This window comes from Phacochoerus africanus, chromosome 11 (genome assembly GCF_016906955.1).
Source record: "Phacochoerus africanus isolate WHEZ1 chromosome 11, ROS_Pafr_v1, whole genome shotgun sequence".
NCBI lineage: Eukaryota > Metazoa > Chordata > Mammalia > Artiodactyla > Suidae > Phacochoerus > Phacochoerus africanus.
Window position 1 is genome coordinate 101,694,070 of NC_062554.1, and position 27,160 is coordinate 101,721,229.

At 35.3% G+C, this 27,160-nt stretch overlaps 1 protein-coding gene across 1 annotated transcript in view; it reads right to left on the reverse strand.

The window, feature by feature from the left end:
• Window positions 1–6,165: 6,165 nt before the first annotated feature.
• RSBN1L (round spermatid basic protein 1 like) overlaps window positions 6,166–27,160 on the reverse strand; it is a 67,296-nt gene continuing 46,301 nt past the window's right edge. The window contains exons 4-8 of the mRNA XM_047752000.1: window positions 24,750–24,887; window positions 22,378–22,520; window positions 19,772–19,939; window positions 8,513–8,621; window positions 6,166–8,430 (exon numbers count right to left, since the gene is read on the reverse strand). Coding sequence (XP_047607956.1) covers window positions 7,789–8,430; window positions 8,513–8,621; window positions 19,772–19,939; window positions 22,378–22,520; window positions 24,750–24,887 — 1,200 coding nt within the window. The 3' untranslated portion in view covers window positions 6,166–7,788. The remainder of the gene's footprint in view (window positions 8,431–8,512; window positions 8,622–19,771; window positions 19,940–22,377; window positions 22,521–24,749; window positions 24,888–27,160) is intronic.

The window sequence follows — 27,160 nt, forward strand, 5'->3', positions numbered from 1 at the left end:
TTGCTTTCCCTGTATTCAGGTTAGCCAATCATACAATAATCATACTGGTAACCTTATACTACAAAGCAAATTTACTACTGCTATAATCTATACACTACAAACACAAATTGATAATTCACTCACATCAGGAAAAAGCACGATTTTGTGACACAATTTTGAACCGTTAGCCCTGAGCAAAATAGTGAACTAGGAAAAAGTTTGTTTTTGATATCCTGCCTCCATCATACCTCGCTTTTGAACCTTTGATGAAACTTTTTCCTTATCTCAAATGCCTATCCTTTGCCAAAATTGGAGATAGGAATATACAGAAGAGATGTGAGGAAGATGTGAAATGATGAGGGTGACCCAGAACACAGCTCTTCTACTGTTTTTACTGTGTTAATTCCTGGATCAGAAGATAACATGGTATGCCAAGCACTGCACTAGGTAATCTTTTGGCATATTCTGTCATTAATTTTCAGTACCAATTAACACAAAAGGTATTACCCTGTATTTTATAGATGAGTAATACAGCATAAGTGAGGAAATTTTTCAGCATTATAAAAGTGTACTATCCCCTTTTAATGACCCATAGCTGTGCTGCTACAAATGCCCTCAGCACATATATCATCTCAATGAAATGGCTTTACAGAAGTTTGTGAAAATGTCCCACTCGTACGCATGCAACAAAATAAAGACAAAGAAAACTATTACATGTTATTATCATGCTTCAACATTATCAATAGGGAAAACAACACAAGGTTAATCAGAATACCTCTCTGACAACCAGATAACTGGACTTTATCTTGCCAAATGAGACACTGGAATAATTAAATTCTGCTCTAGACTATGAGGTATTAATATGCTACTTAAATTATATTTGCTATTTTAATCATTTTAGGTAGTTAAAATTTATTCCTTATTTGTAATAATTTCCAGTGTATCTCTAGTTGAAGGAAAAAAAGTTACTTTACAAGTATAAATATCTTTACAATACTTACTCTCTCCACATAGTCCATTGGGCCTAAATATCTAATAGTGGGCTTCTTAAATTTTTTCTTTAAGACTGTAGCAAGCACAAAATAGAAAATTGGTCTCTGTAGTTCCTGCTGATTTTTATCCATTTTTCTTCCTGTTGCAATTCTAGGATTACATTATTAATTTAAAAGCCAGAGACCAATTTCAAATTATAGAAACCTAGATAATTTTTTCCCACCCCAATAAAGTTAAGGTTATACTTTTGTTCTTCAAATATTTGTTGAATACCAAGGGTGTGCCATATATTAGGTATTGTGGATACAAAGGGATAAAGAAAAATTGCAACTTCTAGCCTGAAGTTTAGCTGGAGACTGACATGCAGTTAACTAATGTATGTATGTTAAATGATGTGAAGAAAGGATACAATAGAAGTTCCCATTGTGGTTCAGTGGTAATGAAACCGACTGGTATCCATGAGGATGCTGGTTCGACCCCTGGGCCCGCTCAGTGTGTTAAGGATCCAGTATTGCCAAGAGCTGCATTGTAGCTGCAGACTTGGCTTGGATCTGGCATTTCTGCAGCTCTGATTCAAACCCTAGCCTGGGAACATCCATATGCCACAGATGCCTTAAAAAAAAAAAAAAAAGGATCTAAGAGACAAGAAATTGGCTTTATACCAAGTAAGGAGACAGATGGAGCAGATGAGGTCAATAAAAGATACACAGAAGAGATGATGTTTAACTGGAGTTTTGAAGATAGAAGTAAGATTTCATGTTGTATTCCAGGCAGAGATTTTCCCCAGCAAAGGCAACGGATTTTAAAAGTACACAAAGGAAATGGCAAGTACTGATAAAGTTGAAAACTGTGCACATCACATGGAAGAGATTGTGATAGATGAGGCTTGGAAGAATGGCCAAGTCATTAAGGCTCTTTGGAGCTATGGGATATTTCTAATGAGAAGAGTAGCAATCATACATGTCTTAGAAAGGTTAATCTGATGGTAACATAATGGAGTAGAATGGGGGTAGGGGCAGAGGACTGGAGGCAACCCAGAACATTTTATGCTTTTTTTTCTTTTCTTTTCTTTTCACAGTCGCGCCTGTGGCATATGGAAGTTCCTGGGATAGGGATCAAAACAGAGATCTGCAGCTGAGACCTATTCCACAGCCACAGCAACACCAGATCAGAGCCACATCTGTGACCTACACCACAGTTCATGGCAACGCTGGATCCTTAACCCACTGAGTGAGGCCAGGGATCAAGCCTGCATCCTATGGTGACAATGCCAGGTCCTTAATACCACAACAGGAACTCCATTTTACACTACTTTAAGAGTCCAAGTGAGATAAACATCTACTGTGACTGTGAACATCTATTATAACAAGAGGAGTAGACAAATATAAACATTTCTGGGGTCATCTCAAGAAAATTTCATGATACATTATACAGTTGATCCCTGAACAATGCAGGGGTTAGGAGGGCTCATGATGTCAAAAATCCACCTGTAACTTTACAATTTGCCCTCCAGCCTTCTATATCTGAGGTTCTGCATTTTCAGATTCAACAAACAACAGACTGTGTACTTCTGCAGTATATACTTGTTGAAAAATATGAAAAATATTGCAGTTCAAACCCATGTTGTTCAAGGGTCAACCGTACACAGAGGAAAAGCTAGAGAAAACAGATTACCATGGGTTAACTGTGTAGAGAGAATGGTCCAACAACCAAACTAAGAGGGAATGAACAGCTGATTCTTGGGGTGCAAGGGAGAAGAGAATAATTTCTATTTGATAATATGGATCATTAAAGATTAACTGAGAAACTAAAGCTGACTGAAGTCAGAGGGTCATGAAGATAATTCAGGGAAAAAGCATAGACCTGAAGGAAAGAATCATAGAGACTAACTTAAATAGTGGTAGATAGGTAAAAGAAGCCATCCAGAAAAACCACAACAAAAACCACAACAGGTCATATTGGGTCTTAAGGAGTAAATGATTGATAACAAATATAGCAAGGATTAAACAGAAGTATTAAGAAATGCTTAATACTTCTGGACTTGGCAATCAAAACTTGACTTTTGAGAAAATCATTTCAGCTGAGTGATTAAATTTTGAGGACTAAAGTGAAATTGTAGTGAGATGAAGTGAAGGCAGACAGATTTCCAAGGACTGAACAAGAACATAAACAAAAGTCAGACTCAAGAGAACGGTTTTTTTGTTTGCTTGTTTGTTTGTAAAGAAGACAGACGAGTTTTTCACATAAAAATCTGACTCAGTTGAGAACAAATTTCAAATGAAGAGAAAACTTGGCAAGGCAGGGATTTAACTGTCTAAATAGCATTTTCAGCACTATTTATGCAAAATATCTGCAACTGCATTTGCAACCTGCATTGACCTGCCTCTGAGCCTGTAGTCTTCAGTAGTACAAAAGCAGTGAACTTTATAGGAAAGTGTAGATTTAACATTTTAAATACATAAATGCATAAATTCTAAATTTCAAAATGTATAGAAGGATCCACAGTTTTCATATTTTAATAGCGCAGTTTTTGGAAGGTAGTTAATAGTAATAAAGCATACAAGTAGTATTAATTTCTAGTTAATATAATTGTTTCCCACATTTTGTTAGCTCATTCACATTCCCAGATTGGGTCTGAAGTCCTAGAAGAGAACTAATCTAAAATGCAAGATGTTTTCCCCCTCCTTTCCATGCTCTGCCAGAAGAAATATGATACACATCTGTAAACTTAAAAAGTAAAGACATCTCTGCTTTTAGGCTCCTTGTGCCTAACATTCTAAAAAGCTAACATTCCCATGTGCAATATGCAGTGGGTTACAAGACAAACTGAAAAGAAGAGCCAGGATGGAGAGAAAAGCAAATTATACTTCTCCTGAGTTGTCCTCTTAATTTTCTTATCTGAGGTATACTGTCAGTGCCAATCATATCAAAGGTAACTCATGAAAATAGCACATTCCAAAACCAGTAAATTTTGCTTACATATCAAAGTAGTTAAACAGAAAAAAGAAAGATTAAGAAAGACCAATGCATTCTACCACTCTATAAACAGTGGCACTTTTGCCCTCCCCTCCTGGGATAGAAACAGTCATCTCTAGAGGAAAGGGAGGTGATTTACCATGCCATCCCAGCACCCATACCTTACTAGTTTAGTGACCTTGTTCAAGGTAATCTTCAATATTCTTCTCTGTTGGCGTAAGTCAATTTTTGCTAATTAGTTTTTAAGACGAAAAACAATTTTCAGATTGGAATCACTCTCAAGATCTTATGGTTTCTCCTGAAGCTCGATAAACAAGAACTTTTAAAGATAACGAGATGAAAGTAAAACATCAAATATAAGAAAATAATTACAAGGAGTTCCCATCGTGACTCAGCAGAAATGAATCTGACTAGGAACCAGGAGGTTGCGGGTTCGACCCCTGGCGCTCAATGGGTTAAGGCTCTGGCGTTGCCGTGAGCTGTGGTGTAGGTCAAAGACTTGGCTCGGATACCGGGTTGCTGTGCTGATACCGGGTTGCTGTGCTGTAGCTCAGATTCGACCCCTAGCCTGGGAACCTCCATATGCAGCGGTGCAGCCCTCAAAAGACAAAAAGACAAAAAAAAAAAAAAAGAAAGAAAGAAAAGAATTCCAAAACAAAGGTTAAAAGGTTATGGTTATCAATTTTAGCATTTATTGAAAGGTGGAAGACAAGGAAAGTTTCTCTCAAATCTCAAATATAACTCTTGCACTTCTGCTAAATGCAAAATGAACTGAGCTATTTCTTTACATGACAGTAAAATTATCAAAAAAAAGAACTGAATCCAAATTTACCAAAACATTGCTAATCTATTATTTACAAAGATGATTTTACCTGCCATAAGTATTTGGGGAAAACCTCTTTTACACTCAGGAATACTAATGAAACACCTTGAATACTTAAACACCCCCTCCCCACCCCCGCAAAGTTACAGAATGGATTACAAGTGAATATATGTGGAATCAAACAGTATTTTCAATAATCTTACACTTAAACACACACACACACACACCCCACACACACACAAAGTGTTGTGCTAGATCAACCTAATCTTTATTTAAGGTCAATAGCTGTAGCGACAAAGAAGATAATCAATATGGCTTTAGTAAAGTTTTCAACTAAATATCACAAATGCTTAACTCTTTTGATAGCTAAACAGCTAACCTGAGTATGGAATATACATTACTTAGTAAAAGCTTATGAACAAAAATAATTAAAAAGGAAAAAAACCACTTTAGCAGACACCACTGAGGTACCTTAGTTTTTTCTCTATAAAGGTCTGTATAGCAATTTTATAATGTACATAATGACTGATTATTCTTTATAGTATGAGATCATATAGAAACTATATCTTAAGTGCTTTATTATTCTGGTCCAAGAAATTGAAAATAACAGCAAAAAAATTGTGTTCAGATAAAGAACTGGAATGTACTAATGAGGAAATCATTAATATAATGCAGTATTGAAATAAAAATTATTTGTATGTAACAAAGGTAGCCAGCAAGTTCTCAGAACGCATCTGAGAATTTTAAAATTATAACCCGTAAGACTGGAACATAAGCATTATTCAAGGTGATAAGGCTGTGATCTTGAAAAATGAGCCCACTTACTTATATTTCACCTTCATAGAGATGTAAGCATTTTACAAAACAATTAAATTTTCAAAATCTGGAGAAGTTTGACTATAGGTTATATAGGAACTACTCCTAAAAGCAACCACTCTGATTGTTTTACATATGTCTTTAAGTTAACAGTTTAAGGCTCATATATCTTGAGAGAAACCCAAAAAACATTTTATTATGATATGGTCTCATATATGTATGTGTATGACCCTGGAAGATTGGAACTAAAACAAATCTTGTTAAATATGTCACCTTTCACTTAGAAAAACTTAAACATTTTAATGATATCCCCATCTAATTTTCAATACTGGTTTGTATATAAACTTTTGCCTCCCAAAAAGGTAGGTGCAAATACATAAATTTAGCTTAAAATAGAAGCTTAACATACTGAGGAACAGGATGAGAAAGCAACATGTAAAACAAAATCTCTATTTACATTTTCATGATTTATACATTTCTTATCCCATAATTTTTATGTTGCAAATACACTGATTTCCTACAAACCTCTGAGATTTCTTACAATATTTGCCTACCCTTTTTAAATTGGAGGCCAGAAATGACATCATTGTTGCAATTTATTTTTTCTAGTGAAATGCCTTTAAGTGGCTTCTCCTTAATCACAGAGATAAGAAGTTTTATGGGTACCACAAATGAGGCCAGAGCAGAAACCAATGCAATGGGAATAGCAACACTAGCTGAAAAGGTAGCATAAACAACCGCAAGTGAAAGACATCAACCAAAGTATGAGCTCAGAAAAATACCAAATACAAGTAAAACAGATTTGCCAAAAAAGATTTCCTAACATTGAACCACACCTTATTTGACTTTTAATTACAGTAGTGAAAGCAATCTAAACAGCACTGAAGCCCATTATTGAAAAAATTTGTTTTTTATAATCATCTTTAGGGAGGCATTGGCAATCTTGTTTCCTATCCCAATTTTACTTCCTAGAGTTTCTTTTGAAGAAAAAAAAAAAAAGTACTCTGAATTGTTTATCTTGCTAGGGTAGGGAGAGGGATGCTGAGAAAGATGAGATTAATAATCATATTTTGTTATCTCAGTGTACATGGAAGTAGAGTCAATGCTTTTAATATTTTCTATTTGCCATATTTTCTTCCTGTTCTTCAATAAAAGTGATAGAGGATTTTAATTGCTTACAATTAAACTTTCTATAAAATTTCTTACATTCTATTAAGTATGGGTGCTTATTAGTAAATATTCTCAACTTTTTATTTCATACACTAAAAAGAAAATTCATGATAGGGCTATATAGTCTGGCCACAAGGGAGTTAGGTATCACTAACAGACCTTGTTTTTCCCAACTTATAACATTGTTTCTACTACCTAAATTGCTTTCTTCATGTTGAATACAAATGTTTTTAAAAGTATTCAAGGGAGTAATAAGACTAGAAAGTTTCACATATTTTTCTTATTCAGCAAATTAAGAAGTTATGCAAAATATGATATACATACATATTCCCATACATACACACACATAAATATGCTTTCGTAACTGAATCTTGGCTTTAAAAATGCTTGCACAGTGTGGGGAATTTAAATATTCACTAGATTTGAATCACACATTTCAACTCCACTAGCACTCTAAATGGATATACCAGCAGAAACATAATAGATGATGATAATAAATGATTTAAATGAATTGTCTGGTTTTTTTTTTTTTTTTTTTTGCAGACCCAACAGAAAACATATTTATAATGAACCTTTATTAAGTGGCTCACATTTCAGTATAAATCACACTAAAAAGATTTTTAAAAAGCTATTTACACTACAGTGGTGACATATTTAAAATGAAAAAAAAAATTGGTATAAATAAGCTCTATGGAAAAGCCTTAAACTGTCAAAAAAGAACTCTGGCTCATATTACAAAAAGAAGAAAAAAATATATATATGTTAATGTCAGCTCTATTCTAAAACCTACAACTCTAACGCAAATGATTTTTTTAAAGACTCCTTTTGTTTAAACCTGCAATGTTTACAGTGCATCTGGCCCTAAGTGCTTTGATACTTCACAGTTATGGACAGGCACTGAGGAATGTTACAAAGCTACATAAACTATAATTTGTAACAGACTTGGGAGCAAGTCCTTGGCTTGCTTTCAGAATTCATGAATCTTTATTACATTAAGTTTAAGAAAAAAAATTTTAATGGTATGTACAAATTTAGCACAAAATGTCATCATCTTTTCTATCTTGATTTGAATGTGTTGAACTATGTTGCCTTGTATCAACTAGATTTATGAGATTTCTAGGACACAATTCTCCCTTTAAATCTTTGTTGCTGCTATCAAATTTAGAGTCCACATTGATCTTAAGTTCTGTAAACTGAATATGATCCAATTTTGCTTTAACATTCTTGCCATCCATACTATTTGGTGCTCCAGTCTTTTCAGGAATATAAACATTCACAGGTTCTTCCTTGATTCTTACAGAGGCAACAGATTCATGTTTAATCTGCTGTAACTCATATTTAGAATGAAGTTTGTCTGGAAAAATAGAATCCAAGGAGGTTTTGCTTACAGCACAAATCACATTATCAGCATGAGGTCCAAGAATTGATGACTTGGAATCCGGCAATGTGTCTGTTTCATGCATGCCTGTATTTTGAGCAGTGTCCTCCTCTGAGTGATATAACTTAAGCCGAACGTGCCATGCTAAACTGCATACAGCTGAAACTGTCTTGAACTGATGAACAACATTCCTTGGAATAAAATAAATGTCATTATCATACAGCTGAATCCTGGCATAGCGAATACCTTCCCTCCTCAGTTGATTAAGTTTTGCATCATCAACCCACTGGACACACTAAAAAACAAAAGCAAGGAATACCAATAAGTTTTTTCCATGATAAAAATTAACCTGATGATAATAACAGTTTAAAATATACCTGAGACAATGGAGGTTCATGCAAATCTAACTGCATTCGTTGAACTACTTCTAAGAAATCTTCAGCATGAAAACAAATCACATCTTTGGTTATTCGGGGTTGATCAGGCCTAAAAAAGAATATGAGATAATGAAGAATCTGCCACTGTTTCACTCTACCAATTAAATTCAAAGCAAAAAATAGTCTATGGTCAAAACCAAAATACTGTAATTAAAGATCACGTCACATCTTTAAACAAAGGAGTAACGGCATGAGTTTCAACCTAAACATTGCTATGAGGTTTGCTATCATGAACATGAGACTTGCTACTCTTCAAACCTTGTAAAGGAACAGAAATTCCCCTGAAATTAAGCTCTCACGCATTTATGCAACTGGACGAATTCTTCTGAACACTGAGCCCAAAGATGGGACTTTAAATGCAACCTGATTTTCCTGAAGGACTTAGACTCTTTTCTTCAAAGAAGCTGTGTCCCAGAATTTCAAAGAACTGGATTGACTTTGTGAAAAAAAAAAAAAATATATATAAGTAAAGATGGGAGTTACCTACTGGGGAAAAAAGAGAAAACAAAAACAACTTACGGATAAAAACAATTTATCTCATTTCACTGTTTTTACTTAATACATTTTCTTTTGGTAAAAGAGAGCAGAAACTTTATTCATTGGTCAAGGAATGGAGAAGGGAGAGATCGTGCTCTCAAAACAACTCTCTGAAGGGAGGGAAGTGAGAGAATTTTAAGAGGTAGGAGGCAGACATGCCTTCAGGGCTCTAGGAAAGGTGTGGGGATTTCCAGGAGCAGCAGCCTCACCTCATTTTATTACAGTGATGTGTAACATATTTTGAAAAATTAAAATGATGACTTAATTATACAAATCAAAAAACTGTTTCAGCTTAAAATTAAGGTCAATACTTCGATAAATCAAGTTCTAAATTAAAAATACTACATAAAAATTATAGGTAAATATGGAGGGAAGGGAATACTTTCTTTAAATAAAGATGCAATGATACCAAAATCCCTAAATAACTCTTAAAATTTAAGAGACATTCATTAGAAAAGTACTTATATATAGTATCATGTCATCTGCATACAGTGACAATTTTACCTCTTCTCTTCCAATTTGGATACTCTTTACTTCTTTTGTTTGTCTGATTGCCATGGCTAGGACTTCCAATACTATGTTGAATAACAGTGGTGGGAATGGGCATCCTTATCTTGTTCCAGATTTCAGCAGGAAGGCTTTCAGCTTTTCTCCATTGAGTATTATACTGGCTGTGGCTTTGTCATAAATGGTTTTTATTATGTTAAGGTATGTTCCCTCCATTCCCACTTTGGTAAGAGTTTTTATCATGAATGGATGCTAGACTTTGTTAAATGCTTTTTCTGCATCTATTGAGATGATCATATGATTTTTGACTTTCCTTTGTTAATGTGGTGTATGACGTTGATTAATTTGCTTATGTTGAACCATCCTTGTGAACCTGCAATGAATCCCACTTGGTCGTGGTATATGATCTTTTTTATATATTATTGGAATGGGCTGGCTAAAATTTTGTTGAGAATTTTTGTGTCAAATTTCATTAAAGATATTGGCCTATAATTTTCTTTTTTGGTAGTATCTTTGGTTTTGGTATTAGGGTGATGGTGGATACTATATACAGAATATTATATATAGAAAACTAAGAACTCCACACAAGGACTCCACACAAAAACTACTGCAGTTCCTGTCATGGTGCAGCGGAAACGAATCCAACTAGGAACCAAGAGGTTGTGGGTTCGATCCCTGGCCTTGCTCAGTGCGTTAAGGATCTGGCGTGGCTGTGGCTGTGGCGTAGGCCAGCAGCTACAGCTCTGATTAGACCCATGGCCTGGGAACCTCCACGTGCTGCGGGTGCGGCCCTAAAAAAGGACAAAAAAAGAAAGAAAAACTACTCATCTGATCAATGAATTCAGCAAAGTAACAGGACACAAGATTAATATTCAGAAACTGGTTGCATTTCTGTATACTAACAATGAAATATTAGAAAAAGAATATAAAAATACAATACCCCCCAAAATTAAATACCTAGGAATAAACCTAAGGAGGTAAAGACATATGCTGAGAACTATAAAACATTAATCAAGAAAATTAAAGCACATTCAAAGAAATGGAAACATATTCCATGCTCTTAGGCTGGAAAAATTAATATCATAAAAATGGCCATACTACCCAGAGCAATCTATGGATTCAATCTATAGATTCATTGAATCGATAGATTTGCAATCTCCATCAAATACCCATGACATTTTTCACAGAACTACAACAAAAAATCCAAAAATTTTTATGGAACCACAAAAGACCCAGAATTGCCAAAGCAATCCTGAGGAACAAAAACCAAGCAGGAGGCATAACTTTCCCAGACTTTAAGGTATATTACAAAGCCACAGTAATCAAGACAGTGTGGTACTGGCACCAAAACAAACATACAGACCAATGGAACAGAATAACAAATGCAGAAATAAACCCAGACACCTATGGTCAATTAATCTTCAACAAAGGAGGCAAGAATATAAAATGGGAAAAGACAGTCTTTTCAGGAAGGGGTGCTGGGAAAACTGGACAGCTGCATGTAAATCAGTGAAACTGGAACACACCCTCACGCCATGCACAAAAATAAACTCAAAATGGCTTAAAGACTTAAACATAAGACAAGACACCATCAAATTCTAGAAGGGAATACAGGCAAAACATTCTCTGATAGCAGCCTTATGAATGTTTTCTTAGTTCAGTCTCCCAAGACAACAGAAATAAAGCAAAAATAAACCAATAGGAAGGACCTAATCAAACTGACAAGTTTTAGCACAGCAAAAGAAACCATAAAAAAACAAAAAGACAACCTATAGAATGGGAGAAAATAGTTTCAAACAATGCTACTAACAAGGGCTTAATCTCTAAAATATACAAATAACTTATACAACTCAACAGCAAAAAAGCCAACAACCCAATTGAAAAATGGGCAAAAGACCTGAAGAGACACTTCTCCAACAAAGATATACAGACGGCCAACAAGCACATGAAAAAACGTTCAACATCACTGATTATTAGAGAAATGCAAATCAAAACCACTATGAGGTACCTACCACCTCACACCTGTTAGAATGGCCATCATTAGTAAGTCCACAAATAACAAATGCTGGAGAGAGTGTGGAGAAAAGGGAACCCTCCTACACTGTTGGTGGGAATTAAATTGGTACAACCACTATGGGTAACAGTACAGAGGTACCTCAGAAAACTAAATATAGAACTACCATATGACCCAGCAATCCCACTCTTGGGCATACACCTGGACAAAACATTCCTACACACACTCACCCGTTTATTCACTGCAGCACTATTCACAAGACATGCAAACAACCTAAATGTCCACTGACAGATGAATGGATTAAGAAGATGTGGTACATATACACAATGGAATACTACTCAGCCATAAAAAGAACAAAATAATACCATCTGCAGCAACACAGAACTAGAGACTCTCATATTAAGTGAACTCAGAACGACAAATACCATATGATATCATTTTTATCTGGACTCTAATACATGGCACAAAGGAACCTTTACACATTAAAAAAACCCATGGACTTGGAGAAAAGACTTATGGTTGCCAAGGGGTGGGGGGTGGGATGGACTGGGAATCTGGGGTTAACAGATGCAAACTATTACATTTGGAATGCATAAGCAATGAGATCCTGCTGTATAGCACCGGGAACTGTATCTAGTCACTTGTGATGGAGCATGATCAAAGATAATGTAAGAAAAAGAATGTGTGTACATGCATATGTGTGTGTGTGTGTGTGTGTGTGTGTGTGTGTGTGTGTGTGAGACTGGGTCACTTTACTGTACAGTAGCAAATTGACAGAACACTGTAAACCAACTATAAAGGAAAAAATAAAAATCATTAAAAAAAAAAAAGAAAAGCACTTATAAAATAACCACACCATTTGCTGAGGTTAATGGTGTCTTTAAATATAATTCTAAAAATTCCCAAATTCTTCAATTAATTAAGAATATATAAATATGAAGTTTCCATTGTGGCTCAGCAGTAATAAACCTGATTAGCTTCCATAACGACACGGTCAATTCCTGGCCTCACTCAGTGGATTAAGGATCTAGCGCTGATGTGAGTTGTGTAGGTTGCAGACCCATCTCAGATCCTGCGTTGCTGTGGCTGTGGGACAGGATAGCCCAGACCCCTAGTCTGGGAACTTCCATATGCCATGGGTACAGCCCTAAAGAAAAAGACAACAATAACAAAAAAGAATACATAAATATATGTTTATAAAATATGCTTAAAAATGAATTTTTTGGGTCTTTTTTTCTTAGGGCTGCACCTGCAGCATATGGAAATTCCCAGCGGTCAAACTGGAGCTGCAGCAGCTGGCCTTTACCACAGCCACAGCAATGCTAGATCTGAGCCACGTCTGCAACCTACACCTCAGCTCATAGCAACACCAGATCCTTAAACCAATGGAGCGAGGCCAAGGATTGAACCTGCATTCTCATCAATACTACTCAGGTTCATTTTCACTGAGCCACAATGTAAACTCCACAAAAATGAATTCTGGAATAAAATTCCAAGCAATATAAATAACAAAAAAATCACACCAAGGCAAATTATAACTAAATTTTTATTTTTATATTTTTGTCTATTTTTTAAGGATGCATCCACCGCATATGGAGGTTCCCAGAATAGGAGCCTTAAGCTGCTGGCCTACACCACAGCCACAGCAATGCCAAATCCTTAATGCGCTGAGGAAGGCCAGGGATTGAACCCACATCCTCATGGATAGTAGTTGGATTCGTTACTGCTGAGCCATGACAGGAACTTCCACATTTTAAAAAACTAGTGATAAAGACAAAATCTAAAACTCACACATTACATTGATATATTAGGCAAAGAGGACAAGAATGACTGCAGGCTTCTCATCAGACACAATGCAAGCCAGAAGAGAGAAAACTACCTTTAAAGTACTGAAAGACAAATTCAATCTAGAATTTTATATCCTCCAAAATCTCCTTAAAAGATGTAAAACAAAAATATTTTCACACAAGCAAGAGCTGAGATATCTGTCATCAGAAGAGCAGCACAACAAAGAATATTAAAGAACTTCTTTAAGAAAGGAAAATGATACTATGATGAAAGGGTAGATCTATTTAAAGGGAAAAACAATGTAAGTAATAGTAAATATGAAGACACTTTATTCTCATTTAAAAATTCTTTTTAGAAATAATTCCTTAACACCAAAGTAAGCAACATACTGGGGGGAGGGGGGTTATAGCATACAAAAGGTAAAATGTATGACAATAATTACTGCAAAGGCCATAAATGGGGGGGTAGGGGGAGATGGCAGTATACTATTGCACATTCTTATACATTACATAGACTATGATAACTTTAGAGCAGCCACTAGTAAACAAATAGTTTAAGCAATAAAACACTAAAAAAAAAAGGGTAAGAAAGAAACATAGGAAAAAGGAATGAAAACAGAGACAAATGGGAAAAAGATATTAAATTTAAATCTAAACTGAATGATGGTTAAATCACATGTAAATGGTCTAAATACTCCAAGTAAAAGATAGAAGGAAACTCCCCCCCCCCCCCGCCTCAGGAACAGAAAAAGAATTATGAAATTACAGGATTTTTATGTTTAATTTTATACAGTGCCAAACTTTACTACAGTGCCCAGGGCAGTGTATAAACCTTGTGCTTAATCTACATTTTTAATTAGCTTTTGGTTTTGGGTTTTTTTTGGAAGCAATTTTAGGGGTGTATAGTGTTATCTCGTGATTTTAATTTTCATTTTCCTTATGACACAATTATACTGAACTACTTTTAATGTGCTTATTGGCTATTTGCATACCTTATAAAATATATGTTCAAATCTTCTGCCCAGTTTTAACTGGGTTGTTCCTTATTTTTGAATTGTAAGAGTTCTTTATATATTTGGATACAAGTTATATACACACACCTCAAATATTTTCTCCCAGTCTGTAATCTGCCTTTTCATTATCTTAATGATATCATTTTTCTTTATGGTTCATGAAATCTTTGTCTAATGCAAAACATTCTTTGATGTTTTATGTGGAAGTGTAATTTTTTTTTTTTTTTTTGCTTTTTAGGGCTGCGCGCACGGCATATCCGAGTTCCCAAGCTAGGGGTCAAATTGGAGCTACAGCTGCTGGCCTACACCACAGCAACATGGGATCCCCAACCCACTGGGGGGGGCAGGGATAGAACCCACATCCTCATGAGACTAGTGGGATTCGTTTCCGCTGAACAACAACAGGAACTCCTGGAAGTATTATAATTTTAATGATTACATTTAGTTCTTTATTACATTCCAATTTTTTTGTATGGTGTGAGATACAAGTCCAGGTTTATTTGTTTTTAATTTTTGGTTTTTCATATGGATAGTCTGTTATTACAACACCATTTCTTGAAAAGACTACTTTCTCCACTGAATTACCTTGGTACGTTCACTAAAAATTAACAACGGGTTTACTTCTAGACACTATTCTATTCCATTGCTCTTTATGTCTATCTCTACACTAATACTACCCTCTCTTATTACTGTAGCTTCACAGTAAGAAAGCTTAAAAATGATAGGTAGGCAGAACAATCCTCCAACATTGTTCTGCTTTTCCTCTAAGGCTGTTTTGCCTCCATCAGGTTCTTTTGTATTTCTAAAAGAAAATCTAGTGGGATTCTGATTGGGACTGGGCTGATTTATAGATCATTTGGGAAAAAACTGACATAGCAATAATCCATACTTTTAATCCATAAACAAGAATATTTCTAACATTTCTGTAAGTCTTACTTAATTTTTTTCATTGGTGTTCTGTAGTTTTCAGTTTGAGTCATTTATTTAAAAATTACCTCCCAAGTATTTCATAATTTTTATGCTATTCCTTTTCATTTTCAAAATGTTTCAAAATGTTCACTGCTAATATACTGACTTTTCAATACTTTACAATCGTATGACTTAGACAAATTCTAGTGCTTCTTTTGTAGACATAGAATTCCCTCTGTATAAGATTATTCTGTCTTACCCTAAGAGCTTATAATTCCATTTCTGTGTATTTACTGAAACAAAATGAAATCATATACGCACACAAAGGCTTCTAAGGGAATGTTCATAACAGCTGTATTCATAAAAACCTCAAACTGGAAACAACTCAAAATTCATTCATCAGGTGAATGAATAAATCACCTGATCTTCCATACAATGACATACCACTCAATAACAAGAAGGAATGGACTTCTAATCCATGTAGCAACATAGCTGAGTTTCAAAAAACATGCTGACTGAGAGAAAGACGTCTGGCAACAAATGATTCTATTTATATGAGATCCTAGACGAGGCAATACTAACCTGTAAAGATGGAAAATAAATGTCTGGAGCTGGGGTAACAAGGGGGGAAATTAACAGTCAAGGTACATGAGGGAAACAAAATGTTCTCTATTTTAGTTGTAGTAGAGGTAACATCACTGTATACATCTGTCAAAACACATCATACTGTGTAGTTAAAACAAGCATGTATATTACTGCATATAAATTATACTTCAACAGTTGAATTTTTTTGGCCACACCCACAGCATGTAGAAGTTCCCAGGCCGGGGATCAAATCCACACCGCAGTTGCAACCTGCACCACAGGTATAGGAATACCAGATCCTTAACCCACTGTGTCACATGGAAACTTCACAATAGTTGATTTTAAAAAAGCTGGACTTCAAGAAGCAACTTCAAATATATAAACCCAGGAGTTCCTGTTGTGGCAGAGCGGAAATGAATCCAACTAGAAACCATGAGGTTGCAGGTTTGATCCCTGGCCTCGCTCAGTGGGTCAAGGATCCGGAGTTGCCATGAGATATAGTATAGGTCACAGATGTGGCTCGGATCTGGCATTGCTGTGGCTGTGGTGTAGGCCAGTGGCTACAGCTCCGATTCAACCCCTAGCCTGAGAACCTCCATATGCCATGGGTGCGGCCCTAAAAAAAGACAAAAACAAAACAAAACAACAACAAAATATATATATATGTAACTCTTACCTTCGTAATACTAAAAAGTGGTATAACTTGATCAATACTTGACAAACTGAGATAGCTTAAGATTTCTTTGCAGTCTAGGAGTTCCCATCGTGGCACAGCATAAACAAATCCGACTAGGAACCATAAGGTTTGGGGTTCGATCCCTGGCCTCGCTCAGTGTGTTAAGGATCGTGCATTGCTGTGAGCTGTGGTGTAGGTCTCAGACACTGCTCGGATCCTGCTTTGCTATGGCTGTGGTGTAGGCTGGCAGCTATAGCTCTGATTTGACCCCTAGCCTGGGAACCTCCATATGCTGTGGGTGTGGCCCTAAAAAGCAAAATAAATAAATACATAAATAAAATTACAATAAAAAAAAAAGGCTTTTGTAGGAGTTCCCGTAGTGGCGCAGTGGCTAACGAATCCGACTAGGAACCAGGAGGTTGCGGGTTCGGTCCCTGCCCTTGCTCAGTGGGTTAAGGATCCGGCGTTGCCGTGAGCTGTGGTGTAGGTTGCAGACGCAGCTCGGATCCCGTGTTGCGGTGGCTCTGGCGTAGGCCGGTGGCTACAGCTCCGATTCAACCCCTAGCCTGGGAACCTCCATATGCCGAGGGAGCGGCCCAAGAAATAGCAACAACAACAACAACAACAACAACAACAAAAAGACAAAAAAAAAAAGACTTTTGTAGTCTAAATTAATCCCAGTCTTTTATTTCAAATTGGTGTTAAGCTTGGCTCAAGGATAAAGTCAAGAATCTAATAGTTAACCTCTAACATTTCCTTGAGAAAAAGAGTAGAAGGCAAACACTGAGACAAGAACACTAAGAGAAAGCACCAATTTCCTTAGTATAGTAACAGTAAGGAATAATAATAAAGCAATCAGAAACTATGTTTGCATCAGAGCCATGAAACCCTTGTAGAACATTAACCAAATTATTTTCTTACCATCTTTAATGCTAAGAGATGAAAGGCGCATTGGTGTATTTTATAACAGCGAGAAAAGTCATAGCAAGAAATAGCTCATTCCAAATCTGTCTCAAGTATAATTCTAAAATCTGGCCACCTAACAAACACATCAGTAGTTTGACAACAGTCCTTTTGACTGTGAAATTGCTAGCTTCAAGTGTTTTTTACTCAATAAATATTTATTGGTAACCAGATGGGCCTCTGAAGGTCAGGACACAATCTCCACGCAAAGTGGAGGAGAAAGCATACACCAACAATTTTCTTTTTTTTTTTTTTTTTTTTTGCTTTTTAGGGCCACACCCTAAATGGAAGTGGCATATGGAAGCTCTCAGGCTAGGAGTCGAATTGGAGCTACAGCTGCCGGTCTATGCCACAGCCACAGCAACACAGGATCCAGGCTAGGTCTGCAACCTATACCACAGCTCGCAGCAACAATGGATCCTTAACTCACTGAGCAAGGCCAGGGATCAAACCTGCATCATCATGAATGTGGATCCTAGTTGGGCTTGTTATCACTGAGCCAATAATGGGAACTCTCCAACAATAATTTAAAGGAGCTTACAAGAGATTTAAACAAAGTTAAGCCCATGAAACAGATATTCATCTATGAAAGAAAATTTAAGTATGTGGTTAACTTTACTGAATACTATCTATAAATCAGATTTCACCCTAAGTACGTTTTGATGCTGCTCTCAAATCCTTTACACCAAATATTCAAGAAAAATCTCAATTTGAAACAGGTTTGTTGTAATGATTTCCAGAGATAAATCTGCTTTTACTCTTTAACAAAATTAGTATTTTAAACAAACTATAGGAAGAGTATAGAAACTACATGAGAACAACCACAGATATCTGACAATTACCATTTAACTTGGACATAATTATAAATTACTATTATTGAATTATAAACTATTAATGTCATTTTCCCTAGGACTTCTTAGGGTTAGTTCAGTACTAGCTTCTCTGTATATTGGAAACTGATAAAGTTTCATTTATATTTAAGAAAGAAGGTCATTTTACACTGGCTTCCTCACTAAGTATTAATTTCAAAAACATTACTATAAATTTTCCTTCTGAATAAAAGACCAGTCTTGTAGAAAATAAAATTTCCTCATGTAGAAAATATTGGCTGTATTTTTCATAACATCTTAGAAAACTATGCAATAATACTGACATTTTTCATTTTCAGAATTAAAAGTTTATTTTTACTTAAAAAAATTTCTTGCACATTTAGTACTAATTCAACTACTTTAATAAGCAAAATAGGATATTCCAACTTAAATTTCAGACCCAAACAATACTCAATTTGAAAACAAAACTTAACTGAGCAAAGTTATCTTACAGTATAAATATAGCTTTGCTCTATGGGCTTTATCAATTTAATAAATGGAAAATATCTTAATATATGGAATGACCACCTTAAGTATATTAAAGAAAACTACTACTATTATATCACAGCAAAAAAAAAAAAAAACAAAAAAAAACACAACTGAGGATTTTCTGTCGTGGCTCAGCGGAAAGGAATCTGACTAGTATCCATGAGGACACAGGTTCGATCCCTGGCCTCACACAATGGGTTAAGGATCTGGTGTTGCTGTGAGCTGTGGTATAGGTAGCACATGTGGCTCAGATCTGCATTGCTGTGGCTATGGTGTAGGTCAGTGGCTACAGCTCCGATTCGAGCCCTAGCCTGGAAATCTCCGTATGCCTTGGGTGCAGCCCTAAAAAGACAACTGTTTTCAACTCTAGTCACTTAGAAAAGGAAACTATTTCAATCAAACCCAAAAGATGAAAACTAGATTCTAGTAAGTGAAAACATTCAGTGCAATTATGCAACTAGGATATCCAAATACAGGAGGAAATGAAACTGTGAGAGGAATTACTGAAAAACTTCCCAAGAAAAATTTTAGAAGCCAAGAAAACCTTTCATTAAAATAGCAGTAGTTGGAGTTCCCGTCATGGCGCAGTGGTTAACGAATCCAACTAGGAACCATGAGGCTGCGGGTTCGGTTCCTGCCCTTGCTCAGTGGGTTAAGGATCCGGCGTTGCCGTGAGCTGTGGTGTAGGTTGCAGATGCGGCTCGGATCCCGTGTTGCTGTGGCTCCGGCGTAGGCCGGTGGCTACAGCTCCGATTTGACCCCTAGCCTGGGAACCTCCATATGCCACACGGGAGTGGCCCTAGAAATAGCAAAAAGACAAAAAAAAAAAAAAGCAGTAGTTAATATATACCACTCTCCACAGTGCACAGCCTTTAACACTCCAACAGCAGCTGTAGTTTGTCGTTCAAAACCTTGTCCTATATGATCTGCATGAGCTCTTGTCCTATCTTCAAAGAGCATCTCACGGGGCTCACTAGTTCGAGGTAGGTACTGCAGGTTTTTTATTTCATTGGTAGTTCTGTTAAAAAAAAAAATTGCAATAAACCAACTATAATGGAAAAAATAAAAATCATTTGAAAATAAAATAAAATGAATGGAAAATACATATATATGTATACACACAAAGTTATACATACACTCACACAAGAGAAAGAGAGAGGCAGGATTATGCATTAAGGCTTAATTGCCTTCAAACATCTGTACTGATGTACTGACAGGTTTAACTTTTTAAAAGGCATTCATATTTATAAAACACCTACTTATATGTCAGGCACCATCTAGGCACTGGATCTAATGAACAAGAAAGACAGTAGTGAGTAAGATAGACAAGTTCCCTACTCTCATGGGAGTTTATATTCTAGTGGGAGAAAGACCAAAAAATAAACGGCAAGAAAACACTAGGCAGTATGTGCTTCCATTAAACATACCTTCTATTTATTGAAGGTAGAAAGAAAACCTCAAGCTCCATCTTGGAGGAGGGACATCTCACTGGCCCTCCCCTCCACTTTTCACCTTCTAGAACCCATGTGAATGCATACCTGCTGACTACTTAGCTTCACTCATTGTAGAAACCCTCTCCAATTTTGCTGCATAAAGGGAACCAGGTAAAAAGAATTTCTTTTGAAGTCTCATCTTACTTATATTCCTGTTTGGTTTTTCTGTTGTTTCCAGAGATAAATCAGGATTGCCCCATGTTATTTTCTCATCACATATTGGTCTATATACAGTCACTCTTTGTTATTGGTTCTCTAATTTCCCATGTTATTTTCTCATCACATATCGGTCTATATACAGTCACTCTTTGTTATTGGTTCTCTAATTTCCCATGCACCATCTCTATTTTACAGTTTTTGGTGCACTCTTGCCTTACAGTTTTATACAAACTTACAAACACACACATGATGCTATAACATACTTTTTGCTATTTGTGATTAATGTTTTACAGGTATCTGAAAGCTAGATGATGATGTTGCTTTCTGTAGAAAGCTAAGAGGCTTTCAAACCCACATGTTTGGTCCTATCACACCATATTCTAATGAATTAATAAGACTTTATATAGTGTTTGGCACAGTGCCTGAGGACAGTTGGTCAGACTATAACGTGATGTGAAATCATCATATATCATCATCATCAGTTGGTCAGACTATAACGTGATGTGAAGTCATCATATATATACCATGATATGTACAAGGCGCAAGCAAATTCCTCAAAGGGCTGGTGAACTCCCTTAAATTACATGTAAAAGTTTGCATATATTTGCATCATTCTGGGGAGAGGCTTTGAAATTCTCAAAATGATTTATAAATCCCAAGTTAAGAATCACTGAGATACACAACAATTTTGCCATTTACTACCAAATTACAAATTAACCTGTAAAAATTTCATTCAACCAGTATTTATTAACTAAGCACCAGGCACCCTGTTTAGGTGCTAGAGGCACATCAGTAACAAGCAAAACAGCCCCAGCCTTTATGCAACCTACATTTTACTCAATGACTATTTTTCCCTGTTCTTTTTTTTTTTTTTTAATTTATAACCAGTGAAATCATCTTTAGGTATCTAATAAAAGGTTATTATCTCCCCCCGGGATCACCCACTCCATTCCCAACAATGTTAAGCTGGTGCACATGTTTCTAAACAGCTCTCTATGCTTATATAAATATCCTCTTAGACATGTTTTTTATTTCTTTTCAAAAAAATATAATCACACTGGACATAAGCTCTAAATTTTGCTCTTTTCAAGTGTCATACATATCCTTCCAGCTTAACAGACATTAATTTTATATTATGAAATTAACTATTTCACCATATTCTTCGAATGTAACAAAATATATTCAAACATTTCCATTACTGCATATTCAGACCATTTGAAACTTTCTCTCACTATAATAAATGCAACAATTAACATTCTTATATATTTACCTTTAGTGCTTTTAATTCTTGGGACAGATTCCCCAAAATAGGGGTCCTGGTTCAACGAGTATGTATACGTTAACCTTTATGAGCTAGATTACTTTAAAGAAATGATTAGAGAAGTTCACCCATCAACCAACAACATATAAGAGCCTGTTTCCTCATGTACTACTACCAGCCTATAATATTATCGCCCTGTTAATAATTCTTGCCAATATTATGGGAAAAAATATTATCTTACAATTCTTTTAATATACAGTTAATATACAATCAACTGCTTAAGGCCTATTTTTCTATTGGGTGTTTTACATTTTTCTTCTCAATCTGGAAATGCTCTTTGTATATTAACTTTAGTCTATCACATGTTACAGTCTAAAACATGTTACAAATGTTTTAATATAGTGTATCATAATTCTGAACTTTGTTGTTGATGTCTTTTTTCTCACCCATAGTATTACCACTATATTTTTCACTCTTGGCTTAGGAAGGTCTAAACATGTACAATTACCCATCCCTAGCAATAAAAATTTGTATCCAACATACCTTTTCCTTTTGAAAGGTGACTTTGGCATATCAGCCACAGGGATCATTTGTTCTCCTGGGCGTACCCACATGATGGGACCATCATCACTATCTTTTCGACTCTCTAATTTTAGACTAGATAGTGTCCCCCATGGCAGTGTACACTAGAAACAAATAATTACATAGAAATCAATTATTTTCAAAATGTATCTTCAAATATACATCAAAGACTACTGTCCCTTTGACAAACTTTCATATATACATTTGAAATATGTACGTGTTTTAAATAGATTACTATATATTCATACATTTTTCTTCAAAATAGTCTACTTCCAATACACCAAGAAAAAAATTTTTTTTCTTTGCTTTTTAAGGCCATACCTGTGGCGTATGGAAGCTCAAAGGCTAGGGGTCAAATCAAAGCTGCAGCTGCCAGCCTATAGCCACAGCCACAGCCACAGCCACAGCCCATCCAAGGCACGTCTGAGACCTATACCACAGCTCACAGCAATGCAAGATCCCTAACTCACTGACTGGGGCCAGGGATTGAATCCACATCCTCATGGACACTAGTCAGGTTTGTTTTCGCTGAGCTACAATGGGAACTCTGAAAATAAATATTCTTAGATGCCCCCTCACAATCCTGCCTGAGATGATTCACTGTATTCATTATTTGTTATTGTTCCTTCTACCAAATATATAGATCATGGATGATGTTAATATGTTGGCAAGATAAGAAGGTACTTTATTTGAGAATCTATAAAAATGAACAATTGAGTTAAGAAAAGATACCTCAAAAAAAGATACTTCTTGGATTAGCTATAATCAGAATCTAACAAAACAAAAAGGAAAACTAAACCACAACTAAAAATTTTTTTCTGTGTAGTAGCTACTTAAAGAAGCTACTGGTCTAAAATCAGGGATTAAAATCTTTGAAAAGAAAAGAGAACGAGACAGAAATGATCAAGGGCTATTGTCCACGGAAACGTAAGAGAATGATATTTCATTTTTTTTCTTTTTGCACCCCACCCCCATGAGGAAGTTCTGGGGTCAGGGATCAAACCCATGACACAGTAGTGACAACACCAGATCCTTAACCCACTGCTCCACCAGGGATCCAAGAATGGGTATTTAAAAACCAACCAACCAACCAAACAAAAATAACACCATACGCCCCCCTTTTCAGAAATAAATAAATAAACCAATAAGGAACATCAAATTAAATTTCTCCAGAAAGAATGCATTTACCTCATTTGCCTTTAAAATGAAAATCTGAAACAAATATTTAAATGATGGTACTTTGAAAATATTATTCAAAAGAAATGCAACCAAATTCCATATCACCAGTTGGAAGAAGGAGAAAAGGAACAAAAGGTTTTTTTAAAAGGGAAAAAGAAGGAAATTAAAGGGAAATGGAATGGGGTGAAAAAAAAATGTATACACACATACAGACTAGAAAATTGAGCAAGCAGAAATGAAAAAAGAAGACAAGTTCAACAGATTATGGGGCAAATATTAGCGATAAACTGATCTTGTCACATTTTGACATATGAATTATATATTAAATAACTGACCTAAATACACAGCTCAGAGATTTTTCTAACAATGGATAGCCCCAGCAGCCCATAAGAAGAAATATTTTCTAGAATGCAGAGACTGTTGGGAAAAAAAAGAAAAAGGAATCTGGCTAAAAATCATTTAAAGAATGTAAAGTGGTCTTAAAGCTACATAATTTAAACACCTTATTTTATGGATGAGGAAACTAAACCCCAGAAACTTTAAATGGCTTGCTCTAGCCAGCTAGGATCTCCAAGATTGAAATATACCTTGGAGATATACAATTTCTCAGGCAAGTTTTCCACAAACCCAAACTGCTATTTTTGTCCTAAACACCTTAAGAAGCATCCCTCTTGCATTTCTTAAATCCTTCAGCGCACAGTTTATACAAATCTCATATACCAACACTAGTAAACAAGGGTATTTTTTTAAGGAAAACAACTTCCTTTCATAAAGAAGTTTTAAGCAAAATCCTAATTGCCTTTTTTTCTGGATTAGTCATTGTAGCCACTAAATTAGAGAGATTACACTGTCTCAGTTTACCTGGATCTAAGTATCTCAGTTTTGTTTAGGAACCTTTATCCTAAAGTGGCAACTACAGGCAAGTGTTACTTTCTGGTCCACTACTTAGTTTTGCCATTAAAATTAGTACCTGATAAGTCAATGTGCTCACACACTACACAAAAACTACTTTCAGTTTCTCATCTCTTTCTTGCCTTCCTTCCAATCCAAATGAAATTGAATTTTTTATAATTCTGAAACAGCCATGATTTTTATCACCTGTAGCATGAAATTAATACCTACAACCTAGATTGTCTGATATTATTTTCTCTTACTTTTAAAAATGGTGAATCTTCCAACATGTCAAGGAACTCAGGGAAGTAATCTCCCACTTCTTCATCAACTGCTCCCACCAAGCTGATTTGTCGCATTGGGCCAGCTCTGTAAGTACCGTGAGAATACGTTCTTTTTACCTGAAGGACATGGATTTAATTAAGTTATACATAGGATGATATCATTGCATGTTACGTGAAAATATTAGAACATAATGTTAAGCAAGCAAAACAAAACAAAAGCCTTTTACAAACAATTTTAAAAAGGCACTAAAAAAAAAAAGCTATGCAAAATGAAACTATTTTACCTTCTCTAGCTATTCTGACACACTGCTTATGAAAATATAGTTGAGATAAAAAGCATAATTTCAGAGAACTATAGTTTTTCCTAAAAAATATATGTTTATTATTTGATCTACAATGCCACTGAAATTATGTTCAAAAGTTCCAACACCTACATTTTTCTAAATGGTTCATATTTTTTTGTCAGAATTTTCAAAAGGAGACCCTCTGAAAATGTTGCATTTAATCATCACCAGTGATTTGCGTCTAAAAGACCACTAGAAATGATCTTCTCGTCTAGGTCTTAGCCATATTAATTAGGATCCAATTTACATTTCTATGATCAACTTGGATGAAAAACTACTAGAGACTGAGAACCAGAAGTCCTAGATTCCAAATCTACCTTTGCCATCTTCTAGCCATCTTCAGAAATCACTTAAATTCCTTGAGTCTGTTTTCTTAACTGGAAAGATTTATCTCAGATTGCTTTAAAAAAAATTATATAAAGCCTCCTGTAGTGTGAACAAATATCAAGCAAAATAAAACAGCCTACACCTCAAGAATCATTGGTACCTAAATTCAAAAGCACATTTAAATCTTGCAAAGAAACCTCATGTATTAACACTAGTAAACAAGGGTATTTTTTAAACAAAACAACCTTTCTATCATAAAGAAATTTTAAGCAAAATCCTAATTACCTTTTTCCCTGGATTAGCCATTGTAGCCACTAAATTAGAGAGATACACTGTCTCAGTTTACCTGGGTCTAAGTATCTCAGTTTTGTTGTTTTTAATTTAAATGGCACCACACCACTTTTAATAAAATGTACTGAATTTAATTTCACTTGAATGTAATGGATAGGAATTCTGAATATGAAATTAATATTCTTCTCAAAAGATACTGTTTATTTTTTTAATTATTTATTATTGAATTTTATTATTTTTTAAAATGTTATTGGGGTATAGCTGACTTACAATGTTGCAGGAGTACAGCAAAGTGATTCAGCTACCAGTTCTAATTCATATCTTGAGTTATTAAAGTATAGTTGATTTACAGTGTTGTGCCAATTTCTGCTATAGAGTATCTCCGTTTTAAAACTGCAAGTCCTGTATACCAAGCAAACCCAGATGGATAAGCTTTAATCACATTACAGCTTTTGGACACAGACTCAAAAGTATATTCAGACTAGAAGTTGAATCCCCACAATTACAGCTGGTACAGACATCTAGAGCCTAAAAGATTGTTGTAGAGTCAGATTTTAACTTTTAGCTCTCTCGATATTGGAGGTGCTGAGAACTTTAGAGGGGACAGGAAAATGACTCAGACCATGAGTACAACATGCGGACACAGACTCTAACTTTTATTAAAACTTGAGGACTGGAATAATGCTTTATGGTTCTGAGAAGATACATCAGTAAATAAAAAATGCTCTTTAATGTGAATGTTAGGAGAGACTTGGGAGTCAGAGACAATCTTCTCTGAGGAAATTTAAGTCTGAAATTATAACAATTTATTTAGTAGGTAAAAACAGGTCATACTATACAAGAAATAATTCACTGCTCAAATAACTGAAATAGATTTTGGAGCTCTACTGAGTGGTTACCATTAAATTCAAATAACTACTTCCATCCTAAAAAAGAAGAAAAACCAAAAACCATACTATAACATTATTTAACTACAGAGAAGGGATAAATACAATTAATAATCAGAAGACGGATCTATTTACTAAAGTTTAACATTCAGCTCTCAGAGTAAAATGTCTGTGTTTAAATGTTAAGTAAAAACATGTATTATTTCAGTACCAGAAAAAATGGGTAAAACTTCTTTGGTGTTAATATTAAAGATAAATGATATATTTATCTTATTACTTAAGTACTTTGATAACTTTCATTTAACCAGAAGTTATCTTGGGTTGGAATGATCATTTCATTGATTGAAGAGAATATTATTGACCTAGTCTTTTTTCAAATTATATCTTTACATTAATTCCCAAGTTTACAAACATTGTTCTTTGTTTAGGAGTAAAATAAATGAAACACGATCTAAACAGACTCACTGACTTGAGAAACTTATAATTACCAAGGGGACATGTGGGGGGGCGGGTGGATTCGGGGTTTGGGACTGGCATATGC